Source organism: Molothrus aeneus, chromosome 3 (assembly GCF_037042795.1).
Source record: "Molothrus aeneus isolate 106 chromosome 3, BPBGC_Maene_1.0, whole genome shotgun sequence".
Taxonomy (NCBI): domain Eukaryota; kingdom Metazoa; phylum Chordata; class Aves; order Passeriformes; family Icteridae; genus Molothrus; species Molothrus aeneus.
Genome location: NC_089648.1, coordinates 18,608,777 through 18,621,667, shown reverse-complemented (window position 1 = coordinate 18,621,667; position 12,891 = coordinate 18,608,777). Strand labels below are relative to the sequence as shown.

At 35.7% G+C, this 12,891-nt stretch overlaps 1 protein-coding gene across 1 annotated transcript in view; it reads left to right on the top strand.

Moving 5' to 3' along the window:
• The window catches only part of SPATA17 (spermatogenesis associated 17), an 87,458-nt gene extending 84,214 nt beyond the window's left edge, over positions 1-3,244 (top strand). The window contains exon 10 of the mRNA XM_066547839.1: positions 3,107-3,244. Within this exon, the coding sequence (XP_066403936.1) occupies positions 3,107-3,187 (81 nt within the window). The 3' untranslated portion in view covers positions 3,188-3,244. The remainder of the gene's footprint in view (positions 1-3,106) is intronic.
• The last annotated feature ends 9,647 nt before the right edge of the window (positions 3,245-12,891 follow it).

Genomic DNA, 12,891 nt, shown 5'->3' with positions numbered 1-12,891 from the left:
TTTACTAGAGTGAAAACAGTCAAAGCTGGACAAATTTAAAAAGGAAGTGTTATATCAACTTTGTTTGGGAATTTCAAAGTAGTTCTCAGTGTTGAGAATTTCAGCTCTCTGATCCTGAGAGTTATATGGGAAGATTTAAGAATGCATTGTGGAAAAATTCCATAAAGCTCAGCTCTATGCTCCTGTGCTCCCAAGAGCAAAACTATAGACTGGGCTTACCAATATGTGTAAATTCATATTTGTAAGTCTATTCATTCCAGCTACCAAGAGAGAGGAACTGATGGTGAAAATAATTTTGATGAAGCCTATTTTTCTCCATTCACAACCTATGTTCTTCAAAAGGATTATTTACCTAACTTCATAACTTCTATGCTATGTACCAAACAGCCTAAATTCAAGATGATTCCCATCACAATCAATGAGCAGTCCATCACTATGCTTCTCTTCATGTTTTGAGTGGTCATTTCACCATTCCATTAGATGAATGTAAGAACCTGGCCTCCAATTCCTTTCCCTTTGTGCTGTGAGGTAGATCCTGCAAGGCCAGGTGGTGATTTCAGGCCTTATTTTATTTCTCTGTTGAAACCTGATTAAAATCTTTATCTTCAAATACAGAAAAAATAGAAACAAGATCTGTTTCCCAAAATATATTTATATTTTAAATGCATGCTATGCAATTTTTACCTAGTATACTTCCTAAGTTTCTTTAATTAACGTAACTCTAAAGCCAAGAATGCTTTTATTTATCCATCAGACTCTGTAATGTTCCCTAAATATGGTCAAACATAACCGCTGTCATCATAATCAGAGCCAGTTGTTTAAATGCTCAGTTGTGAGTATCTAGTGGAATAGTTTTCAATAACAAAATAAACAGTACAGCTGCCAAACCAAAGTAATCTTACACTGAGGGGGTGTGTGGCACAAAAAATTTCCTCTTTGTCATTTTGATTTGAGTTTGAAGCTGGACCTGGGCTTAGTTCCAGTTCAAAAACACTGTTCACTTCAAAGGCTCCTAAATCGTCCCAAGGAGCTAATTTTGGCAGCCAATTGTTTTTGTTTGGCTAGGAATCCTAATAGCAAAAACCGTCTGCTCCAGCAAATAAAGATCTCTGCATCGCTCAGCCTTCCCATTCCTGATTTTATCCTGATAGTGGCTGCACAGGTTTCACTGATTTCCCTGTCTCACCCAAAGTTCACCACTTGCTAAGCTGTTCACAATTTGTTAAACTGTACGTAACTGTCCTGCATGTAAATTAATGAGATACTTTCTGTTTTAAAAATAATAGATACCATGTTCTGCTCTGAATTACTGCTTAATCCTAAATTATTGCTGGATTATCTGCTTGCTTTCTCAGCAACTAGAGCTGGTTTGTTGATTTTTCCATTCCCATGAACAGAATTAGTCTGGTTAATTTACTGAATTAAATATAACTAGCTTTGCTTTAGAAGGAAACCATTTGCAGTTGTATTGGAGATACTATAATATTTATTAGAATAATTATATGGACAAAGTTTCCTATGGTAAGAAGGTGCTTCTGATGCTGAATAGACACTGAAAATTAGAATATTGTGCCATTCTAAAAGTTTAATATCAAAATATGCAAATAGGCTATTTCTGTTGAATAAAAAATTGGCCAGTATAAGGCATAGAGAAACATTAAAAAGTAAACTTGTGAATCCTTTAGGAATGGGATAGTATTCACTTTCACACCACACATGGATTATTTAATTATTTAATTTTGAATGTAGGTCTACCTTGCTATTTTAAGATTTATGCACCAGAAATTTGGAGGAATGATAGTAAACAAATTTAAGTGTGAGATGTAAGAAATCATATGTTCTCAGTTTGACAAAGTGCAATGAAGATGAAAGACAGGTGGGCCCAGTCAGTGTTTGCATGAATCTTACTTGAAGTCAGAGGTGCTTTATTGATAGATGATTGATACAGCTGAACTGTGCTCTGTGAAGTAACTAAATCCAAATTGTCCAGGGAATGATAATTCTGCTTCATGTCCTTAAAAAAAAAAGTTTTTATTCTCTTTTAAAGATGAAATCTGAAACCTTTCAGATTGGGAAATGTGTTGAAAAGATAAAACTTTTCCCTTTCTTTAACTCATGGCCTCAGACATTCCATGATGTTTCAATTTCTTCCACTTTCACAGAGCTACATGTTGGCAATAAAAAACAGTACAAAGTATTCAGAACAACTCCTTAAAAATTAATCATCAGATCCTAGAAAGCTGAGAGTTCATCTGTGGCATGTTACTTTCTAAAAGTAAAAGCCATTTTAAAGCAAACCAAGTATTTTCTATTGTTATACTATCCTCAGTACTTCAGGTTCAAGGAAATAATTTTATTAAGAAGGTTTTAAAACCTTAATCTTAAATACCATGGACTTGCTAATCATTTACCATGAGTATTTTTTACTAAGTAGACAAATCAAAATATGGTTTAGAACACTTTGTTTTACTATCTTGTGTGTTGGCTGAATTTATGTTGTATTCTTAAGGCACAGCTTCGCTTGTGTTTCCCTTATTCAATTTAGATTTTTAAGCATTTGCACTAAAAAATTGAATGTAATAAGCAAAAAATTTACCTTGGGGAAAAAACATGTTCAGGAATCACCCTGCTTCTAATCAATTTATTGCCACTAGTGCTTAATTAATAGATATTAATTTTTTAAAACTATTTCCTATGTAGCTGTTTTAATACCGCTATTTCAATGTTAACCAGGGTAGAAAAGTTTAAATATAGCAAGACTATTGTGCTTTCTTTAACCTGCCTGGTTTCCAGGGAGGAGAATAAACTTTTGTATACCATGATTTGCAAAATATAATTTCTAAAGCAGGAAATTTCTGCAGTTCTTCTAGTTGCTGAGAGTTTGAAATACATATTTGCTTTCAATTAAATCCATTATTTTGCTCCTCTTCAAGGGAATATTCATATAATGTAAAAATGTATATTTAATATTCACTATTTTGCATAATTTGCATTCTATCTATATAATGAATGTAACTAGAAGACAATATTTAGAACTCTAAAATCCCTTAAAAAAAAGCCAAACCCACTTAAGCCTAACATAATTTTTTTTCTTTCTTTTCTTTAGGACTTTGAAACACTGTTTTCATCCATTGCTCTCTTTGAAAAGTTTGGAAAAACTTACTCCAGCACTGGGCAAATACTGTAATTGTCCTGGAGACACATGAAAAGTAGCCAATAAATGTATTTCAGCAAATATACAGCAGTATGTTGACTAAATGTTCCATAAAATACTCTTTTTGTGATGGATACTGTGTCTGAAGTAGTTTTAATTGATTTTGCTTGAACTTTAGGCAATGTGGCTTCCAAGAATTATCAAAAATGAATTAAAAAAAAATTTATCTTAAAGTAAAAATTTCTGAAAAAACTGTATTTTATTTAGTATAAATAATTTAGAATACAAAATCAGAGTCATCAAGTAAAATACTCAGAATCACATTTATTTATTACACATTTGTAAGTGAGGTTAACACTAAAAAAGGAAAAAAGTGTAAAATTTATCTCTCTTTATCCCCTCACAACTATAAATGTATCTGGTTCATTACTGTTGTTCATCATCTTCAGTGTTAGGTATCCTTGACTGATCCATGACTTCAGAAGTGCAGGATAGGCATTAAATGGAAGATAACATATTTTCAATTCTGTTAGCATTTCTGTGGGTGAAAGAACTTCAGTTTTAAAAAAATAAAGTTCTGATAACATATATACCTTATTACTAGGTCAGGTTTTCTATTTCCATTTAATTGTCTTTATCAGTACCTGTGCATTAACTCCTTGTCCTGTATGCCGTGAGTACAAAATTGTGTGATGCTTGGTCAGAAGAACACATTTGAGCACACAAAACTTATGCTTGTTTCCTCTGTTCATTAGCAAACAGTCCTGCAAAATATTGAGTATCCTCAGAGCCCATCCACTTCAAAAGGCTCAAAGAATTCAGCATCACGAGAAGCTCTCAGCATATCTAAAGATCAAATTACAAGCTGATTCTTAAAATCATGTGAGTGGATTTTTACAGGAATTTTATGCTGAATTTTCTATGATACCATATTTGCTTTTCATATCATTTGACTATATTTGAATCAAATATTGATTGTTTATCTGTTACTCAATGGTAGGCTTTTTAGTACTATTTTTAAAATGTGATTCTTATGGCCCCTATAAATGTGAATAAAACTTCCATGTCTGTTTGTATGAATACTTTCTGAACCTAGTCTAGTGGAAGTTGTGCCTGCTCATGGCATGGACGTTGGATCTGGATGATCTTAAAGGTCCCTTGCAACCCCAGCCATTCTCTGATTCTATAAACTAGGAGTCACAAATTTCCTTTCTCTAGGTTTTCACCTGTCAGGCTATGTGAAAAAGTTTTACTGCTACCACACACCAGAGTAAAAGCCCTTCCAATTCCATTCCAGCAGGTTGCAAGAGCAGGCAATGTGCTGTACTGGTATTACTTTTTGGAGTTTGTTATTCTCAAGCTTTAAAAGGTTTATTTCTGTTATGAGAAATTAAGTCTGGGAAGCAGGAAGCACAACCCCAGTGGCTGAGTTTCCCAGATAAGATTTAATCTGATCCAATGTATCAGAGTGCTTTAGTTGTTCCTGGAAGGGATTGAACATGAGACACTTGTGCAAAACTGTTGATGAATAAAGATGGCACAGTAATTTTTATATGTGAGAGCTATCTATTTGATTGCTTCAGCTTTAAGGTAGTTCATCAAAGTAATTCACCCTGCGTTGCCTCTTTAACTTCATACCACAGTTTCCCATCAGTCCGATTAGAAATGGCAATGCCTTTATCAGATTAATCTTTCTTTTCCTTTCTTCCTTGCAGTGTCTCTGCCCCCAGGACAAAGCACAGCCTCCCATGCAGCCTGTACTGCAGGGTGGTAGTGCTCATGGCTGAGGGGCCAGAGCACAGAGGGAGATTAAACCCAATGCTTCCAATGGGAATTGTTTGATACATACACACTTTTCCTCCTCTTGCCAAAAAAAAAAGCCCAAAACTTTTCTGTTTCTAAGCAGATAACCAGAAATGTTCTTACACAAAACCAGATCTGTTTACTTTATTAGACAAATAAACCTCTACAAAATGAGGTTTGGATTTTGGGTGTCTTTTTCAAGTTTCATTTCACAGGGAATCCAATATTCTGTATCTGGAGTTCAAACAGAATTTAGGTCATTCATGGGCATATAGCATCCAAACTATTTTGTGTAGCCACAGTATAATCCCAGAATCCTTTCATTTCTCATTAAGTACATCAAACATTTATTTACATTTACACAAACCATTTGATAATTATTCTAGAGGGACCATTTTTTTTTCTGCTGTCTTGCTTAAATCAAAATGTTTACAAGTGGCAAACTTACAGTTTCAGCCAAAGCCCATTAAAGCTGAAATTTTGATATTTCTATTCACTGCAGTAATATAATGAACAAGACAGGAAGAATTTTGATGCTATCATTGTGTAACCAACTGTCAGTAAAAATACTGATTGTGTAAGTGGTTTTACTTTACTCCTGTATAACTTTCTTCCTGATATAGTTTACCCTTCTGTTTTAATTATCAAATTGTTTTTTCTAGTATATTTAACTATTATATTTTTAACATTTTATGTACTCTGAGTTTTCCTTATTGTTAAAATTGTTGTTTTATAGCATGCTATGTGTTTCAGAGAAGACGTTTCTGCCTTTTAAGGGATGTTAATAACTATTCTCACTGTACAAAATCTTAACACACAGAATGGCACCAGGAAATAAGGCACCAGGAAATGAGCTGAGCACTCTGAAAATTTGTAAGGGACTCCTGGACCTTTAAGAGTCTGCAAGACTTGTAGCCTCTTAGGAATGTTGTTCGCTATGACATTTAGCAAAACTCTCACAGTGGTACCTAAAAATCAAAAAGAATCACTGTCACGGTAGGGAAAATAGACAAATATCAGTCTTCAGAAAAAGAAGAATGTATTGAATGTATTTCAGTTAATTGTAGTTGAACAAATATCAATAGTTAAACATCCATAGCCAAACTATAGCAAAGGACTTGATTGCTGTTCTCTGCAATGACAAAATATTGCCTTCATCATGCAGCAAGACAAGAATGTTCCTTGGTTTCCTGTAGCAGAAAAGTAGTTTTTGTCATTTGAACTGATTTAGTTCACATGTACAGAGGAGAAAAAAAAAGTTTGGATTTTTCCTACTGCATGTCTGCAGAGGCTCAATAAGTCCTTTAGAAAACAGCCCATACTGGGAAGAGCCCATCCTACCAGCTCCCTACCATCTCATGATGTGTCACTTAGATATTTTTGTCTTACATACAAAAAGCCTACATAATGCTTTGATGTCACTTATACCAGCAATTTTTACAGATCATAGATCTTGAGAGAGTCAAATAATAATGTTATTTGGTTTGTATCAGATGCACTGGCCTACATTCCACGCGCTAAGTATTCAAAGCATCTTTGCACCTCCTTGCTAATGACCAGTGAATGATCTTTGGATTCAGCCACCTGTGGGGATGGCATCACTCGTACAAGGATGAAAGCAAAGTCATTAAAAGGGAACAGTTAAGTGCAAAAATTAGCTCACAGCCTCTCTTGTCCTGAGAGGCTTCAGGTATATTAGAAAATGTCTGGTAACATCTATTCTTACCAAAAATATTTTCTATTGCTCAGTGAATTGAAGATCCTTCAGTGTTTCTGCCCAATAGTTTTTTTGACTGCTACATAGCTGATGTTGTAAACACAGGAAAATATCTTAATTTAGGCAATTTAAGGACTGCCTACCGGGCTGATCCATGTTCTCAACACTTGTCAGGGAAAACATTTGGCTTGCAATGCCCTCTAGAGGCAGATTTGCCGTAGCAGTGGTGGTGCCTGCAGACCCGCTCTTTACTTTTTTTTTTTTCTTTTTTTTTTTTTTTCTTTTTTTATCCACATGTCGCATTTCTATAGGAGAAAAGATCTAAGTGATCTACATACCTCATTCTGGACTTGTACTGAAGGTGCTTCCAACTGAGATGGGGCCATATTTAAATTGCAAAGCAACATGGTGATGCTTGCGAACAATAATGGATTTTTATACATCAGTGCTTGACATTGAATAAGACTCTGAAAATATCCAAATTAAAAGTATTTCTAACAGATTATTGTTATTGCAGAGGATGTGTTTGCCACATGCCTTCCATAAATCTGTGTCGCTCAGTTTAATGAATTTAGAAGCTCTGCTTAGTTGAATGAGGTTGTCTGTCTTTTCCTAGCAGCCATGGGCTATACACAAATAGCAGAGGCTGAAAACCAAAGGAGGAGTGTAATTCCTTAATATCAAAATCTGGGTTGTCCCATACTAAAACAGAAACACTGCAACTAAAAGGGAGTCACATCCATGTAATCCGAAACAGAATTTGAGCCTTGAAGCTTTTATTTGTCTTCATTCATAAAAGATTTTTTGGGATGAATTTTTCCTTCACTGGTTGGCAAAGCTTTCTGGTAGGCCTGGAAAAATGTCAGCAAAGAGGCTCAGGCAATGCTGGCTTGGCTTCATATTCTTCCATCTTTTAATAGTTCAGCTCATTAATGAGAAAATCATCTGGCTGCTGGCACAATCAGATGCAGTCACTTATCAGTACATTGAGTTCAGTTTATAGTACTCCGATTCATATTCATGATCAGAGGATGCAGTGGAGCAATTCATTTGTGCACTGCTGCATTAAGCAATCACTGCCAAAATGTGACATATTGAGAGTTTGCATTAAACTGCTTCCTTTGAGCATCTTTGAGTAAAGAAAATCCCAAGTGCAGAAATCTGTTGAGATAAATCACTCAGCCACTTCAAGAAAAATGTTGAGATTCCATGTATACATCATTTAGTTAAAAAAAATCCACTTACTGGTGCTATTGTACATGTGACATGGCCACATTCTCAAATGCAAGTTTATATTATTTTAACAGCTAAAACATGTACAAACTAGATCAGAATTACCCCAAACTGAACCCTGTTTCTTACACTCAATTTGTTTTTGCTGTCTAATGAAAATTATAGTTGTTCTTGTTTTGGCTGAAGATACTCAGCAATCTTGAAACCCCAACCTTTTACCTTCTCTATGTCATGGCACAAATAAGGGGTACTTGCAGTCTGGACATGCTCACAATGACCCAGTTTTTATGAAGGGACAGTGATTATAAATTTGAGAGAGATACATCTTGTATACTGTTGTGAGAAGAAGGTGAGGCCAAGTTTAGTCACCTTTTCACTTATTCAAACTTTATAGGATGCTATAGTGGTGATTCCCCATCCACATGCTTCACTTGATTCCATCAGATCATTTTCTACTGTCAACTTCTATTAACTTTTCTTCAGATTTAAAAAGTCGGAGCTACTCGGTGGTAAGAAAGAGAGATAGAGAGAGAGAAAGAAAGAGTGAGAGAGAAAGAAAGAAAAAGAAGGAAAGAAAAGAAAACAAACTGGGATCACTCAGACATAAGCAGAGCAGGAGCTAAATTTCTTTTGAATGTGCCTTTAATGTAGTTTCTCTTGCTCAAGTAGGATTGTTCTTGGTTTTTCTCATTGGTATTTTTACCAAAATCTGGGCCAGTGAGTCACTGATAAAAGGAGAAAATAAGCACAGCATGTAAAAAAAAAAAAAAAAAGTTTTTGCAGCAGTAATAATTTCACTCATGCCTAGTAGTCACCTGTGTTTTGGTGCTGACCAAACAGTTGCTGACGTGGGTCTCTCTTTCGTTCAGAAGGCATTTGCTGAATTCATTTCTCTTATTTTTCAAATCCATGTAAGATAGGTAAGATTCTTGTGCACCTGCTAGGGATCAGTCACCCCCATGGTTTTCTTTCTTTGTTTGAGCTTTGCTTTTATCTTCCCACTGGATCAATTTCCCATGCATCATAGGATACTTCTACTATATGCTAATACAGCATTAAAAATGTTCTACAGAAATTAATTAAAATCAATTGGGAGTAAAAAGCTCAATTTTTTGAAATATTTGTGTTTGCAATATTTCTCTCCCTCTTAAGATCCTGTATCTCCTCCACCACCAAGTGTTGCCATCTGTGGATGAGAGGAGAATTGGTTTGCCATCAATCTTTTGCTCTAGACAGCAGAGCAAATGGAATATTCTGAAGCAGTCTGTGTGGCTCTTAAACAAAACCTAGGCATTTATTTTGAGCAGAAGGGGCTTCCTGACTTCCCCCAGACTCCTGAAAAAACCTTTAACTGTGCCATAAACATAATCATTATGGAACCTTAGTCTAAGTTTATATCTTAATCCCACTCAGAATATATCAACGTATGTTATGATATATTTTCTAAAAATTAGAATAACCCTAAATCCAATTTATTCCAGATGATTACTTTTATTTTTCAAGTACCTTAATTATCTAAGTAAGTTAGGCCTGCGGGTAATGCTTTTAAGGGTTGTTCATTTGCTAAACTGTTAAATTTAAGTTATAAGTCAAGTTTAAGTACTTTTGAGTGCCATTAAGCCTTTAGGCCGTATTCCTTTTTGTCCTTGCCCTTTCTATCTTTTTGTCACATGCATCTAAACACACCCATACCCACACCCACACCAAGTTCTCAGTTTATTTCTGTTTTGACTGACTGGATTTTCTTTGCTGCTTTTTTTCCCTCCAAGTGCCTAAACCATCTCACAAGTAGCAGAGCGAACCTTTGCCAACGAGATCCATCGTGCTGTTGCATAATATTAAATCAGGTTTTTACCAATCCCCTCATTGGTGATTCTTTAAATAAGATCAAACACTCTTTTGTAACGCAGGGACCATACTGGGGGCTACTGGGAGCAGCTGGGAATGGTGGGTGTGTGCTGGAGGCAACTGGGATATACTGGGAGTGAAAGAGATCATACTGGGAGCAACTGGAACCATGCTGGGGCAACTGGGATGATTGGGACTGAGCATGCTGAGAGCACCTGGGATATACTGGGAGTTAGGGCTAGGGTTATGGTTTGGTTTAGTGTTACATATATGTCTGCATATGTATTTATAGCCATACACTCTTGTCCAGTTCTCGACCCATTACATTTTTGCAGGGGTCTGTTATAGGGATAGACATTGCTACAGTCTCACAAATGTTCATATGTCTTATTCAGAATAGAGTCTCTTGTTTGCTGTTTATGATATTAAAAGAAAAAGGAAAGTAATTCAAAGGGAAAAGAGAGTAGAAATTTGAGAGCCACTGCAAAGGAGCAAAGCAAGTAGTGACTGGAAGAACTGTAGAAACCATCCTGCTCATGTAGACCCAGCTAGTGACATTTATTGGAAATACTGGGAACACTTTATCCAGGCTTTAAACTGGAAAATGGAAGAGAAAGGACTGCTCTGGGCAATGGTGTGAGTCACTGAATGCTTGGTGCAAGGCAGTAATGCCTTTATAAGAATAGAGTTCTTATTCTATGCACAGTCACTCAAAGCCAGATCTCTGGAGTAAGGAATTCACTGTAAAGTCATGCTGCCCATGAGAAGGCAGAAATTCTGACTGAGACCACTTTCCATTGCCTGGTGCCACAGCTCCTGCAAGTTGTTAGTTTGTCACTGGCAGTCTAATGACAGTTGAGGAGGATGACCGTGACAGACAGCTGTGTCTGTGAGCATCGAGAGAGAGCTTATGTCTGACCTACTTCTGGCAATGATTAACACATGATTTAGCTCTCATTCATTTCTATTCATGGTCATATATCTCACAGCTGTTGCTGAACACCAAGTATCAGGAAAGGCTTTTGATGACTCTATACAAATGCATCATCAAATGGCGAGATCTGGTCATTTACAATAACAAGTTATGATTCTTGTAAAAAAATAGGAATACTTTCTCCTGTTGCTCTGAAGTTTTTATTTCTTTTTAACCAGCACATTCTAGAAATGTTAAAACATAAATATGTTTTTAAAAAAAAGTTTTTATTTCTTTTTAACCACCAGCACATTCTAGAAATGTTAAAACAGAGATGGTGTATTTATAATGGTGTATTTAATTTCTCATAAAAACTGTCGATATGCTTATTTAATTTCTCACAGCTCCTATGTTTTGAGAAGAAATTGATGCCTAAAGAGGCTCCCTGGAACAGAGGCTAGACAGTGGTAAAATAATAAAGTAGGTATTAATTAAAAGGCCTTCAAAGGACACATCCTGGGCAGTACAAGAGCCTGGCTGTAGCTCTACCCAAGATGGACCCAAGACGGATGCAAGGTGAACAACCAGTGAGGAGTTTTCACACTTTTATAAGTTTTGTTCCATTTACATATTGGGATTAATTGTCCAATTACTGCTTCAGGTTATGAATTCCCATCCTCCCAGATTGCTCTCCTCAATTCTCCATTGTTTATACTTTTTGAGCCCAAAGCTGCAACAGTGCCTCTTGTTCTTGGGCTGGAAAAGGATTGTTTTGTCTAACTAAACTGTGAAGAGAACTTGTTAACAGTTTATATGAAGTTCAGAGTTACATACTAATGCAGTACAGAATCTGCAATATATGAAAGCTAAAACTTAAGGCATGAAAATCACCTAATAATAATCAGTCTAATAATTATTTTTGAGATGCTTGAAAGATTTCCAATTTTACATATTCTTGTTCAGCATTTTATTTTTACAGTGGAAACCGCATGATCCCTTCTCCAGTATAATTGTACCAAAAGGGACAAGGTACTTTTGCTGCACCAAAATTTAACATATTTACATCTCTGCAATGATAACAAAGAAAAGGTTATAAATCTGTGGCCAACTAGGAGCTAGCAGTGCTGCAATAGTTCCACATGCATGGACTTAAAAATTCATGGTTTTGTTAGGGATAGCATGTGGAAGTTCATCTGATGTTCAGTAGCAGCCTGGTAGCTCACCACATCTGGACTGGGAGAGTATCTCTACTGACTGAAAATGTTTCTGGCAGGTTTTCTTATCTACTTATCTATTATCTAAAAATGCAAAGAAGCACATTGTGCAAGCACAGACATTTTGTGGGAGGTTTTAGAAGCTCTGAGTACGGGCAGGTATATGTGAGGAGGGTTTGAACATCAACAATTTGCTTGAATTCAGACAGTATTACAATTTTTGAAAAATCTCTCCCTTGATACCACCTTGAAATCCCCACAAATGACAAGTGTAAAATCTTGCTCTTTTGAGTAGCTTTATTTCAGTTCCCTATAATTTTCTTTCACTTGTTTAGTTCTTCTTCAATAATGATTTCTCCAAATATCAAAAGATTCCAACAGTATCTGCTCACCTCTCACATGTGTTTGCTTCTGCTCTGCAGAAATCTGACTGATATAGATGAACTTGTAAAGGTGGTCAGATACAAAGATTTTCACAGCTCTTCTTGTTGAGAGCATTCAAGCTGAAAAAATGTGTTCTTACATTATAGGGTTTTTTTAAGAGCAGATGCAGAGTTGGCAAAGGATATACAAGTATTTATTTACAAAGCTGATTACATTAACAGGTGAAAAAAATTGTTCTGATAATTTAAGAAATTAGAACAATGTGAAACTTGTGTTTCAGTCTTGTGAATGTTTGATATAGCTTTGTTATTCGTAGATTTTTCTCAAAGTCCAGGCAGAAATAATAATTTACTTTTTTTTTTTTTTAAATATAATTGTAGGTTTATGTCCACTTGGGAAGAAAATAACAATGTCTGTGGCAATGATTCTTGAGAATTCTTTCTTCTGGGCAATCTCAGATTCTATTATAAATATGAAGAGCTCATATAAACAGCTGAAATTTGGAAGACTCACATTTTGTCCTCATTATATGTACATAAAGATAGATGGAGAGAAGATTCACCTTGAACAAGTCACTACTAACCTTCTGCTGAGCTTGAGAACTAGTAGGCTGCCCCAGTTTTTA